General features: G+C 37.7%; 1 protein-coding gene across 4 annotated transcripts in view; it reads right to left on the bottom strand.

Annotated features, from left to right (window-relative positions):
• Positions 1-14,542, bottom strand: part of PCSK5 (proprotein convertase subtilisin/kexin type 5) — a 265,188-nt gene that overhangs the window by 189,690 nt on the left and 60,956 nt on the right. For all 4 annotated transcript variants that reach the window (XM_042826954.1, XM_042826951.1, XM_042826953.1 and 1 more), the window contains exon 4: positions 1,480-1,623. In XM_042826954.1, the coding sequence (XP_042682888.1) occupies positions 1,480-1,623 (144 nt within the window). The remainder of the gene's footprint in view (positions 1-1,479; positions 1,624-14,542) is intronic.

The raw sequence follows: 14,542 nt of genomic DNA, 5'->3' as shown, positions 1-14,542 counted from the left end.
TTGTTTAAACAACTTTAGAGATTAAAGGGAAAGATGTGACATGCATTAGGATCAACTATATACTGACAAATAGGGCAAAGGGCTCTCATTTTTGTTTATGCAGTCCTACCCAAGTATTTCAGATCTGAGCTCCACATGCAATGTAAGGAAGGATACACATGTAAGTACTGCTGATTTAAAATAAATGGATTTAAACTATGGACATGGTTGTAGATTGGTTGTTAAAGATGTAATTGTCATGTTTATCTTGTCAATGTTTTTCAAGATGGTATGCTACTTGGGAAAAAAAGGCTCGGGTTGGAAGGAACCTTAATGATCATCTTGTTCCAACCCCCGCCATAGGCAGGTCTGCCACCTGATCAGGGCCCCATCCAACCTGACCTTGAACATCTCCAGGAATAGGACATCCATGGCTTCTCTGCACAGCCTGTGCCAGTGCCTTACCACCCTATTTGCTTTGCAATAGTCATCTTCAACAATTGTACTTAACCCAACTACATTTTCTTTTTCTTATTTTGTGTGAACGTACTGTTCATGCACTTCTTTTGAGAGAAATAATAAGGTTGCTAAGGTCAAGTGCTTTCAGGTAAATGCCTATTTCTGAAGCTCAGGAAAAACCATTCCAGCAAAGCATGGCCCTGACACACCGAGCAGCTTTAAACTCTGAAGGTAACAAAAGAAGTCCACACTGAAGAACCAGCTTCTCCTAGCATTATGCAACCCTTCCGAAATATATTAAAACAATCATTAAATATGATGAACCATAACCAAACAGAAATCTTCTGATGTGACACGAAATATCTGACATAGTTTTTTTTTTTTAAAAAAAAGAATAAAAATAAAAGCACACAGATCTTCTCCTATAGCAAACTGGGAGAAGGCTCACTGAGATTTAGAGGGATTTACTATAAAGACTCCAAAATATTCTACACCTGTTTTTAATTGAGTCATATCCTTTTCCTTTAATATTATTTCTAGCAGTAAGATAAATAGCTTTGAAAATAAATACATGGAAGGATTCGCCTAACATTACAGCCTTTGGAAGAGCTAATGTCTTCCTAGCTAAATGAATTGGTCAAGAATGGACTTCAGCTGCTCATGTTAACTGGGGAAAGCAGTTATTCTGATCCTAAGTTCTGAGTGTATTAAGATATTTGATAAAATTATTATAGAAGAGAAAAAAACATCTGATTATTAACTCCAATCCTTCAGAAATGTAGCACTAAGTTACAAGGTGCATTCAGATACTAAAGACGTTCAGACTCAACTTTCAAACTAAAGGAATACAAATTACCAAAATTCATCTTTTTTCCTCCTAATAGTGTTATCATATCAAGAGGAAACCTTCTTATGAGATGTTTTCCTTCTTTCCTCCCTCCCTCCCTCTCGCCCTCCCTTCCTCCCTCCACCTTTCTAGTAATTTAACCAAATTTACTTCAAGTTAACAATAAAGCAGCAAATCAAACTGCAGACACTCACATAATTTTGCATCAAGTCTGGATGGTTTCTTTCAATGCCGTCATCCAAGATGGTCACCACAACATTCTTTCCAGTGTAACCTCTCTTCCAAGCACCTACGATATTCATATCTGATTGGCAATGGTGAGTGTTGTCACTGCAGTGCTGGAGAGAGAAGAGATAAAAACGTTGGTTGCTGCAGATTAGTGAGCAGCATGAGGTTGAGATATTATCCCACTCACATTAACATTATCATTTAAATTAGCTCAAGCATATGACTTGAATAACAAATCTACAGGATCAATACCTTTATTTATAAAGAAACAATTATGAAATAAATGCCAAATTTTATGAAAAAATAAGCCTGTTAATTTTTTTTTTCAAACTATTCTTCATGTTAAGCAACAGCAAAAGGAAACACCTAGCCACACTGAACCACAGAGATCTGTGTGTAAAATAAAGCAACTATTCTCATCTTTTAAGCATGCTCATTTGAAATTACATTTGAATTATTCCAGTTTTTTTCAGAGAAACAAACCATATGCAGATAAAAGGAGAGAAAAGCCTGTATTGGAATGGCCATGGAAACAAAAGCTGCTTTCTGTGCTGTATAATTTCTTGACAGAATGTCTGGAAAGTAATCCAGATTCAACTCCATCTACAAAAGAAGGCTTTTGGCAGGTTTTGTGTAGTATCAGCAGGAGATGAGCAGCAGTTAAGAACCTGTAATCAAACACTCTGAAAAACTTGCAGCTGAAAGTGTCTGAAGAATTGCAGATAGCACGACTGAGAACAGCCTGGGATACAGCATTCAGTGCACTGTCTGGTATAGTAGACAAAGAAAGTTTATTGTAATTAAAACTAGAAGCCTCTCCCTCAAAAGAAATGCATCCTGTTCATGTGGCTTGCCATGACAGTAAGATACAACCCATGGCCATTTGCCTGTCTCAGGGGTGGTTCCAACCCACAGGCAGAGCTGTCGCCAGGGACACAGGTTCAACAGCCCGTCATTGGCACTGCCTTCCTCCAGCCCCTCTAAGGTCAGTCAGAGCTTCAGGAGTGTAAGAGAAGAGCAGACGGTGGGATGAAGGAGAAACAAATGAAAACAGACCAGTCTTGGAGCCTGTGTTGTAACAAGTGTCCACAAGAGCATGCATTGGCACTCGCTTTCTGCCCCGTGGCCCTGTACCTCCATCTGGCACTTCCTCAAGTCACAGGCAGTACAAAAATATTCAGAGTGATGCACTTCACCTTGACTTGGCCCAACTCATTCCTCCATAGCGTCAATGCACTGAATACTAATGTGCAAGAAGACACCGGTTGCTGCAGGTTGCTGTCACATTCTCCTCATTTTTCTCCCATTCATCAACACGCCTGCACTTTCAGACACAAACCAGTGGATTTAAGAGTGGACATTTACTGTTACTAAACAAAAACTATATTATTTAGTACTAGGATACATAGCATGCAAGTCTCCCTTGATGTTTTCCCTTTGTGCCTGCAATTATCCACCTGCCAGCCTGTCTGCCTTTCCATTCCCATACGAAGGCACTTGAAGTCTCTCAAGGCCCATTTCCAAGTAATCTACAGATCTGGCTTAAAGCTTCTACTCTATGTATTGCTTGGAAATGTTCACACCGCTGCATTTATGAAATCAACTACAGTCTAAACTAACCATCTGTACAGTGAATGTAATGACTGTACACAACAGACTTTCTAATATATGAACAGCGGGATTAGAAGTATGTGATGCTTCCAGGGCTTTTGCATACTTCAAAAGCATTAATGAACTAAACATTGGAAAATGCCTACAAAAGGAACAAGTATCATTGGTCACATTTTACTGGTGTGAAGACAGATAAAAAGTGGAAGCACGTGCCCCCAGCCAGAGGGCAAACCCACAAGAGTGGTAATGCACAACCAAGATTTCCAGCCATGACCCTGTATTAAAATTAATTACCCTGCTCCTCCATCCTGCTCTCTGAAATGCTGAGCAATCCTCTGGCTATTTTGCTGCCTATCTTATTCTATCTTCATGGGAGAATGAGGTCGCCAGTTTGCTTCCCACCTTGTCAAACCACACAGGCTGAACAAAACATTGTTAATGCCTTTCAAGCTCTCTGCTCTCCTCCAAAAGATGACTGTTTCTTCCCTTAATGATGCTAGCACAATCAGCTGCCCCCACTTACTCACCTGAAATGCTGCTTGGTGATCATGATAAAAAGGGACTAATTAATCAGCTGTTTTCCTATACTTATGTAGTCAAATAAAAGGGACATCTGTTGCTTTACCATGTGCTCTGTTAGTTCATGCAAGAGGTGTGCCAGATCAAATTGATATTCAGATTATCTTACTCTGCTCTAAGACCGGACACAAAGCTAGTAAAAACAGAATCCTTCTGCACAAAAGAAATTCCTGGGGTAAAGCAGGGGTAATGGCATTCCCACTTACAATGCTGGATTACAGAATATCTATATTCTGTATGTATATACATATGGATAGAGATCACAAAGGCAGTGAAGATGCATCCAAACAGGAATAGTTGAATAGCAGATGGGGAGTTCAGTCCTTACAGTCACAACACATTACTTACCCTCAAGTCTTTTAAAAATAGCATCTATTCCTTACTATTCTTTGTCCTCTCACCTCCTTTTTATCTGTGCCCTTTTCTCTCTGTTTATATTCTCTTCGAATACTGTTTTATCAATGAAATTCCTGTTTTGTTTGATTCAACATCTGATCTCAGCTTCCTAAATTTTAATCCCTCGGGATTAGGCACATTTCTTTCGAAGATTTGGCTTTTATCAGAAATGTTTTAAATACTAGCAGCAGATTACTCTTCAAATGCTACATAATATAGTATATGTCACCATTCCATATTCAATAGCATACAACATGCCATCTATTACTTGGTTTCTGTGCATTCTTCCCTGTCACTTTAAATTCCTCTTACCTTCAAAAACATTCATTGTAAGGAATTTTCCACTGCTGGGTTTCATTCTGTTATATTTCTTTAATCATGTACTGCTTCTTTACTACTTATCCAAATTACATTATCAGCTGCTTAGCAGAGAAATGTTTTCAAATGAATTTGGAAGCACCATTTCAGTTTTCAGTGTTAGCCAAATTAAAAAAACAAAACAGTGTCACAATAATGAAAATTATGTGCGTCACAGTGATTGGATTTTACATCAGTGGGCAAATTTTCAATGTATTTTTCCAGTCCTTTCTTTTTAGAATCAAAAACACACTCTCTCACATTAATGTACAAAAGCTGTGGGTTTGCAAGATTTTTACTAGGCTAATCTTTGAACCATTGTTTTTGAATTTTAAAAAGAATAGTATGCACTATATTTGGAATACAGAATTATGGAATAAAATATTTTATGGAATTCTCCCCCAGTTCCAGCACATCAAGTAATTTAGAAATTTCCCATTGGTATCATATTGCAGTAAGCTAGCATCATTTCAGCATACGTTGGTTTCATCTATTGCCTAGAGTTTACCATCAAAATGAATAAACAACCTCTTACCCAGCTACTATTAGTAATCTGATTGAGATTTTTAAAAGACACTCTGATTATGGTGCTTGTCTTCAGACTTTTTAATTGGAAAATGTGAATGATACCACTCATTATTTAATACAAACACTTTACAGGGTTGAAGGATGGCTGAAGGACACACAGAAAGGGAAAGGGCTATATTAGGGAAAATGCGTAATACAGAACCTTTCTCATACTTGAAATTCAATTATTATGAGTGAAAAAAGACAAAAGAATAAGGCATCTTTGGATAGACAATTTGGAAGCCTGACTGCAATTAGCAAGTAGACACAACATTAGAAATGTTTTCTGTTTTGCATGGTGCTTTCAATGTCAGCCATATGTCTGGAATCTCTTAACTATACTGTGAAATTTGCTCTAAAAACTAGCTTATAGTCATTACGACTATTTTAACGTCAGCTGTTTGCTGCTCTAATTTTGGTAGCCTTGGTGATCAACCAGGGATCAATAGCAAAACTGAACGGGAAAGTGAGTAATGAAGAATCATACTGGCCAAAACCTTTTAGAATTTCAGAACTTAAATTTAACTTAAAAGAACAGTGACTATGAAACTCTATTCTTTCTTTTGCCAAGCCTATTAGTGTAAAAAACAGAGTCAAAATAAGTATTTAATTTTGTGACACAGTTTCTCAAAGACAATCCTCCAAAAGTCTTCATAAGGAATTGTTTTCTTGCGTTTTGGAGTTTCCATGACTTCTCTGACAAGATCTTATCAATGTATGAGGAAGAACAGAGAAACAAAAAATGATAAACAGAATGAGACAATTTTAACAAACAATCTTGAGGTGGCAGATCTTGAATCTACTTTAGTGATATATTATGCATGTTTCTGATCTTGCATACTAGTTGCCTGAAAGAGATTAGAAGAGATGGACCATTTCAATATTTAAAACAAAAAAGTGAAATAACAGGATAAGAATAGTAAACATTAATAGTGAAGAAATAAGTAAAATAATACAATTTTCTTTTTTGTTTCACCTTTAAACGATTTCTCAGTACAGCTGCACACAATATTTTAAAGATCTAGGAGGAACAGGCAGATAATATAAGATCTGTTTGATCCCAAGCAGATTTTTTTTTTTCATTAAATAATAACTCTTCTGAAGTCATGCATGCCTCACTGAATTGTTGCCTTTTTTTCTATATCTGTCTCTGTATCAACAGAAATATTCCAAGAGTATACCATATTAAATATTTAACACCACTTTTATCACTAGTGCAACTTTAGATGGCATAGTTCATTTACTTCAGCAATGAATTTGGTTCTTAAGCTTTACCAATTCCTCAAGCAAACAAACAAAAGTACAATTAGAGACCACTATGAACAATTGCAAGCATACATTATTTTATGCCTGTTTACATAACGAAGGAGAATAAGAAATCAATACAGAAGAGTTTGTTGTATTCACTGGATTAACCAAAGGCTATGGTCAGACAAGAATCATTTACAAAGCTATATTTACGGGTTTTTTTCAGTGAAAGATATAACGCTCATAACTCTTATTCTTTGTGATTATGTCACTATTCTTTCCAAAAATAGAATGATTCATAATGCATTAGATTTATTTTCAAGCCAACTCCATTGCTTATCCAACACAGGTACTTTCTGAAGTTAGTTGGTTTCTTCCGTAATCCATGTACTGGCTCAAACACAAGTTAATACAGGAAAGCCCTGCATGTTCATATTCCATAAACTGCCAGATTGATTACAGGTTTTAGGAGTGGGAAAATTCTCCTATTTCTATCTTCACAGATGGCAGAATTTCTGTTCCTACTGCAAATTCTGTAACCTGTAGAGGCACAGAAACAGCGTGCCTCTTTGTTCCACATGGGTCACAAGTTGTCATTCCACAATTCAAGATGCTTGACTAGTCCTATTTTGTTCCCGAGAGGAGACAATAGGAGAAACTCCTTCAAGGCCAACACAGAGAAGAAACTAAAACTGCCCTCAGGCCATTGTACATGTCCTGCCATCTCCACTAAACAAATATGAAAAAAGCCTTCATAGAAATGGCATAAAGGTCCACCATGTCCTCCACCAAAGACTAAAGCCACATTTACATACAGAAAGAGAAGAAAGGTTAAATAAATAAATAAATAAATAAATAAATCTGTGAATTCAGACAGCTGGAACGTGTTCATTTTACTCTGGATACACCAATCATTTATTGAATGGCATATCAAAGATCTGGTGCACCTGATGTGTCATTGAAACAGTGCTCATATGCTGTGAGATTTGTGTCAACATACAGAGAGATTCCTGTCTGGAAAGCATTGGAAAAAATACAGGAACCTGATGCAAAACATCTTTGGAAGTCAGCAAAGGACAGATAAAAGAGGAGAGAAATGATTTCCACAGGCTGTGGTTCCTGTTTAATGCATGAAGAGAAGAAGCATTCATGGAAATATCTCTGTCTCTACAGCAGTACTGTCTCAAGATGCCTGTATGATGCCTGTTACTACTACTACTGCTCCTGTGGCCAGCACTTATAATAATACTAGTATATAGATAGCTGATTTAGCAACAAAAGATCAGAAAGTGAACCAAAAGTTAAGGCGTTTTTACCTGCCTAAAATCCTATCTGAAAAAGAAAAATAAATAAATAAATAAACAAAGCACAAAACAAAACAAAGACAATAACAGCAAGAAAAGAGAGAATGGCAATTCTTTCATTATTTGGAGGGAATATATTAAAAGTACAGCTGCTCCCTTGCCCCAGCTGTGCAGCATCAACCCTGGGGATCCGGTTTTCATGAAGGATGAATAATTCCTCAGAGAGACAATTCTTTCCATCCTGCCATTTTTTGTGGCCTTTGCCTCATACTTTTATTTGACCTCCTCAAAGTCCCAAAAAAGAAAGGAAAATAGGGCAGTTTTACAGAGGGTCCCAACATGCTTTTTTATTTCTTTTAATGCATCATTTCATGGAGTCTATATGACTGCATGACTGTTTGAAACCCTGAGTGCTCATGCTTTTTTAAGATTATTTTTTATTCCTATTGGATGTGAACACTACAGTCTCAGATCACAAAAGACTTTTTTTTTTTTCCTAAGCTCTTGATTTTATATGCAAATTCAAGACTATATTCTGGACATATCTTATGAGCTTTCAGTGCTACAGACTGGTAATTTCTCCTTAACTCCCTAGCTTCCTTTACAACCTGCACGTACGTTCTCAATCAGAGCCGTAGATTGTGTTTATCACCAGAGTAATATAAACTGAAAATGTATAAACAGCGACATGAATCAGTGTATCAGCATCCAGGTTAAAGTTTGGTTTTGGATTTCTGAGTTTTCTTGCTTTTATGTTCTACAGCCAGCCTGGAACCTGTCTCATTTCCAGATTTGTGAATACAGAATGAGCTAGAAAAAAGCCTGATGGGCAACAGAATTCTTAGAGAATTCTGTTTATTCAGTGTATGTACTGCAAGACTTTGACAAGTGGTAAAACAGCAGCATTGTAACAGCGTTGAAAGAAGTAAAAGAAAGCTAACTACAGACAATCAAAAGGAGTTTCCAGCCATCTTCTAAAGATGTTTTTCTAGTTTTACTATTATCTGCTTTCAGTGACTAGTTTACAACTTTTCATAAAAAAATCCGTGTTCTCAATTTTTCAGTCAAAGCACAAGAGTAAAAACTAATCTAAAGATAGCTTACAGTCATCTAATAGACCAAGCTCCCCTCTTCGGTAATTAAGGCTTGGTGTTTTGGTTATTCCTAAGACAACTATTAAACAGAGAGATGGTAAGGCTTACTTTAAAATAGCTTTTTCATAGCTTTCTAGGGATCCTCTCTAAGCTATGAAATACACATTCTTCACAACTTCCTCTTATGCCATTTACAAGTCAAAGACTATTACTCCTGTATCATGTTGGTAAGAAGCATGGGAGAGGGAAAGGGTTTTTATTTAGACTTTGTGTGAACATATGTGACAGAACCAAACTCACCACACAGAGGGAAGACTCTGAACAGATGGCTCTAATTAATCATCAACCTTCTCACAGACTGATGAAAGCGGGAGGAGACTGCAGCTTATACAAACCTACTTTGTTCCCCTTCCTCTCTCTTTTTATTCTACGGTGATACAAGGAAACAGTTTAAGAAGGCTTTGCTGCTATACAACTCTTGGAGTAAAGGAGGTCTGATTGAGAAGGACAAAGAAAAATTAGTTTTTCTAATAATGCTTTGAACTTGTATGGATGAGAGGACTCGTGAGGAAAAAGATGAAGAGATGTTGGTTCTGAATGCTCAGATGCAACTTTGTGAGGACTGTTGCGCTACTGCAATCCCTTTTTCTCTATTTTGCATTGTGGTCAGATCTCTTTGATCCATGAGGCAATAGCCTGGTGACATCTGGTGTTAATGGTAGCAGGATGTTGTGCAGGAGAAGGAGGGAGAGAGGGACAATGACAGGGAGGGATATGAGACAACAGGACTTATTCAGGAGTCTGAGGGAAAGATGCATGTCCCCTTTTTTTTCCTTGAGGGATAAAAGAGGGAGCAGAAGCGAGGCATATGTCGTTCAGAATATGGAAACAGTCTCACATTCTGTTCTAAGTAACAGAGAAACAGTTTTTCCTCTTCCTCCTGTGGGCATATGAAGTTCTTGGGGCTCGAGCTATATCACAGTGCCTTTGCTACTCAATACCTTACAAGCCTTTTCCCTAAGAGCCATAAAGAGCCATCAGCTTATTGTACCCTGGGTTCCATTATTTGCTTGGGTTGACATGTCAGAGGAGATTGTAACTTGTCAGAGGACAAAATTTTAGCCTAGTAAACAGTTCTTCTGAGACAGAAGTATAAAAATCACTCCATACCCTCTTTAGATAGCCTTATAGAAATATTTAATTTAACACTAAAATGCATGCTGTGAAAATTCATTAACAGTAGAGGATAATACTAAGATGAATGGCTGCTATTTTAGTTTGCCTATAGGGAAGTAAGTATCCTAGGTACCAATGGGCTATTCACCATTTGAATGTACTTTGGTTGATGAATGCAAGGCCTGCTGTGTATTATAAGAGAAATCTGGGAAGATAAGGCCAAACCACTAGAGGGAGTGGCTAGTTATATTTTGCAGATGATATCAACTGGCAGAAATCTGAGAATTAGTCCTGAGAAATCTGAGGAGGCCCAAGAAGAACTATTCAGGAAACAAAAGTTTTGCATAAATTAAAAAGCACCACAAAGTTACTCCTTCTACTGTCTCAGAAAATTTATCTCTGCTGATTAAGCATTAAAGTGCTTCTGAAATGCTGGAGGAACGCAGGACTGTGCTAAGAATAGAATACTGTGCAAAATAGAGAATGTAAAATTGCTGTGAAAATTGCAGAAAGTATTAAAAGAAATATCAGCAGTGTCAGGATTCCACCTGTATCAGAAAATACAAAAAATGTATTGGAGAATACGAAGGAGAATACAAATAATGATCTGGAGAACTGTATTATATTAGTAAACACTGATTTCATGGAGAATTGGGCACAGACCAATTGTCTAGATCAATATTACTTTCTAGTTATAAGACTGTAAGCATCTTTAAGAGTTGCTATTAAATTAAACCCCATTTTTACTACTAAAGCCCAATAAAAATAGAATTGAGAATAGTTTTGAACTGATACTGGAGGAATCACAGAATGGCTTGAGTTGGAAGGGACCTTAAAGATTGCCTAGTTCAAACTCCCCTGCCATGGGAGGACTACAGTCCCACTACACTCCCACTACATCAGATAGCCCAGTGCCCCATCCAATCTGACACTGAACACTTCCAGGGATGGGGCATCCACAGATTCTCTGGGCAATCTGGGTCACTACCTCAGCACTCTTTATCTAAAGCGTCTAACTTAAATCTCCCCTCTCTTTGCTTAAAGCCACTCTTCCTTGTCCTATCACTATTAGACCACAAAAAATGTTGGTCTCTCTCCTAAGTTCCCCTCAAGTATTACAAGGCGACAACGGTTTCATACACAAATAGATCACTCTATCCCACTGTCTGTGTCATTGATAAAGATGTTGAAGAGCACCAGTCCCACAGCTAACCCCAAGGGGACACCACTCATCACTGGCCTGGACATAATTCCATTGATCACAGCTCTCTGGCTGTGACCTTCCACTCTTTATCTACTCAACAGTCCACCTTTTAAATCCATACTTCTCCAATCTAGAGATAAGGATGTGGTGTGGCATCATGTCAAAGGCCCTGCAAGTCCACGTAGACAACGTCAGTTGCATTTTCCTTTGTCCACCAGAAGCCACACCAGGCACAGTCTGCCTTTGGTGAAGTTGTTCTGGCTGCCTCAGATCACCTCCTTGTCTCACCTCCTTGTCTCAGCGTGTCTTCTAGGACAGTCTGCTCCATGATCTTCCCAGGTACAGAGGTGAAGCTCTCTGGCCTGTAGTTCCCTGGGTCTTCCTTTCTCCTCTTCTTGAAAATGGGATCAGTGTTTCTCTTTTTCCAGTCACTGAGGACTTTACTTGACAGCCGTGTATTTTCAAATATGGTGGAGAGTGGCTCCAGTCAGTTCCTTCAGGGCCCTGGGATTTATGTCATTGGGCCCCATAGACTTGTACTCATCCAGTCTCATTGGGCAGGCTCAGACTTGCTCATCTCTTACAATGGGAGGGATTTTGCTCCTCCAGCCCTCGCCTAGAGGCTCAGGAGAGAGGCATGGAAAGCCTGACTGCCAGTGAAGACTGAAGCAAACAGGAAAAGACAGAGAAACTCACAACCTTATTGTGAGGGCATTTTATCCAGGTGAAAGAATAGAAAATAAAAGTGATGTAACTGAAATGGAAGGAAAATCACCATTGTTACTGTCAGGTTTATACTGAATCTGTGTGTAAAGCCATGTTTCAGCTTTAAAGTGCAGTGCCTGTAAATGATAACTACCTTACCTCCTGCACGTACTTAATTTAAAAAAAAAAAAAAACAGGAAATTTGCAGCTGACAAATACAGAGAAAGCACTAAAGAAAGTTATGGTAAGGGCATTGTAAGAATGAAAGATGATAAGCAACAATAACTAAAGATAAAAGTTCTTAATTTTGTGATGGTTGACAATTCTTCTGCATCCTCCACTTTTCCTAGTATTGTAGCAACGAAAACACACTTCGGGCTCCTCTTCTCTACATTTTGCATTCTTTCTTGCCATTCCTAGTATATCTGTTAAACTCTTCTGTGATTCCTGCCAGCTGAATCTTCTGAATCTCACCTGTAAATGTATCTTCCTCTCATTATTGTTTCATTTCTCCTACTGGCTCTTCTGTATAACTGAAAATACTATTTTGACATGAATAGGTGCCAAAAATACTTCAGAAGGCTTAAAGGGTCTTTAAGTAAAACGGAATTCTCGTGGAAATATAATATACCTCCAATCTTTTTTTTTTAAGCTGTCATGTTCTATCATGTAAATGCACGAGGAAGTTACAAAAATACTTTTATTTACTTGAAAATGTAATGAGATCTTTGGATCCAATAGAGAAATAAAACAAATCTGTAAGTATTTAATAACACAGCCGCTGATAAGGAAGTTTGCAGAGGGCTTGATATGTCTGTCTGTACTTTGAAGCCTTTATGATGAATTAACAGATATTGTTAACTCATTCTGTTTAAGAAATCATTAGCCACCATGTGCAATTATTAAGTCTTAAATTTTGAGAGGCTAGCAGCTTTCTATTAATATGGGAAACTGAAGTTACATTCTCTTACAGCATGCTCTCAAATACGATGACACAAACAAATGGAGTGGGAAATAATTACAGCAATAGAGACAGTGCTAGGGACTACTTGTGAATGTGAACCTATTTAAACAGTGTGCTTGCAGTATAATTTTATATATATAAAATCATAAAATTATGCAAGACTAAGACCGCAAGTCATAAAATGAAAGTGTCCAGAAACAGAGTAATAGTGAAAAGGATTTAAGGGGCAAGGTAGAAAGTCACTTGTAAATTCAAAATGTTCTATAAAACCATATTTGTCTTTCGATAGGTAAGCAGTGGGTTAAGAAGAAAAGTGGGTTAAGACACTTCTTAAAACGATAGTAAGGACACTTTCTGGATTGATGTGCATATGTCTAGTACTGAAGTTTCAAAAATGATGCTCCTGGAAAAGGAACAATGAGTCCTTGCCACTTGTTTTCAGAACCAAGAGCTGGAAAAACAATTTACAGTGATTCTTAACAAGCTCAATGTATTTATTTCATCTGAGTGTGAAGACATGACTCAAATGCAGCATGCAAGTAACTTGAAGGAATTTTTGAAGGTGGAAGCTTCTTTAAACTGTTAGGGAGAAAAACCTAACAAAAGTACAAAACAAGACAAATATGCAACTACATGGCGTAAGTTAATTTACGTTAATTGTTAAAACAATGTTCTTATTCTGGATTCCTTCCCAGACATGATCTTTTACCTAATGTTTATGTCTTACAGGAAGCTTACCGCACTTTATTTAGAAATTCTGGGCTTGAGAACGTAGATTACCAGTTGTAGTGACTGTTGATCAAACTAAATGAACATGACAATTCTCTCTTATACCTGGGAAATGAATGAACCAAATTTCAGATCCTGATGCAGGCTGCTATGAGACTAAAGCAGCGGTGCGTTAGACTCCACAAAACACTCAGTACAAAGTAGAGTCTGGAAGAAATGAACCTTTTCCTGCCATAAAACTGCTCTCAAATGCTTGGAAAGACGGTCTTGGTGTCTGAAGTTAGGTGCTGCTTTATGCATATCCTGTACAATGTTAACTACTCTCAGAAATATTAACTAATGTGAATAGAATGATCTGTGAAATTCAATTAAATATACAAAACAATACTGTCAAAGGAGAATTAATGTGACACATTCTATTGAGATGATGTTTCTTTTTTTTTTCTATCTCCTTTAACCTTTATGAGTAGGTGACAAATACTTGGTAAAAAAAAACTGTAATACTTCTGGAGAAAACTTTAGAAATTTTAATCCAACAGCATCTCTGTGAATAGATACTGACTGTTCTAAAAAAAAAAAAAATCCATGTATGCAACTGCTCTGTTATTCATATGAAAGACAAAGACTTTTCCAGGCAAAAAGGTTTCTAAACAGGGCAGGGCAAAAGTTGGTAATCACAATAGAAGGTATACTTCAGCACAGAGTTTTGGGCAGCAGGAAGTTAATGAATGTTGTCCCAGGGGGACAACTAAAGCTGGTAACAATAGACAAGGAGAAGTCTGAAGTACTCGACAACCTTTTTGCCACAGTTTTTTCTGATAACTGCTCATCACACAGCCCTCAAACATTTGATTTGGAATGAAGGGTCTGGGGAAGAAGTGTCCCTCTCACTGAAAGCGAAGATCGGGTTCCTGACCACCAGAGGAACCGGAACATCCGCAAGTCCGTGAGTTCCAATGAGATGCATCCCAGAGTCCTGAGGGAATTAGCTGATGTAGTTGCCAAGCCATTCTCAATGATATTTGAAAAGTAATGGCAATCAGGTGAAGGCTCTGGTGACTGGAAAAAAAGAAACGTCACATCCATTTTTATGAA

Source organism: Centrocercus urophasianus, unplaced genomic scaffold, assembly GCF_019232065.1.
Source record: "Centrocercus urophasianus isolate 14NV4802_14NV808 unplaced genomic scaffold, USGS_Curo_1.0 seq_27, whole genome shotgun sequence".
NCBI classification, from domain to species: Eukaryota; Metazoa; Chordata; class Aves; order Galliformes; family Phasianidae; genus Centrocercus; species Centrocercus urophasianus.
This window is presented reverse-complemented; position numbering and strand designations above follow the sequence as displayed.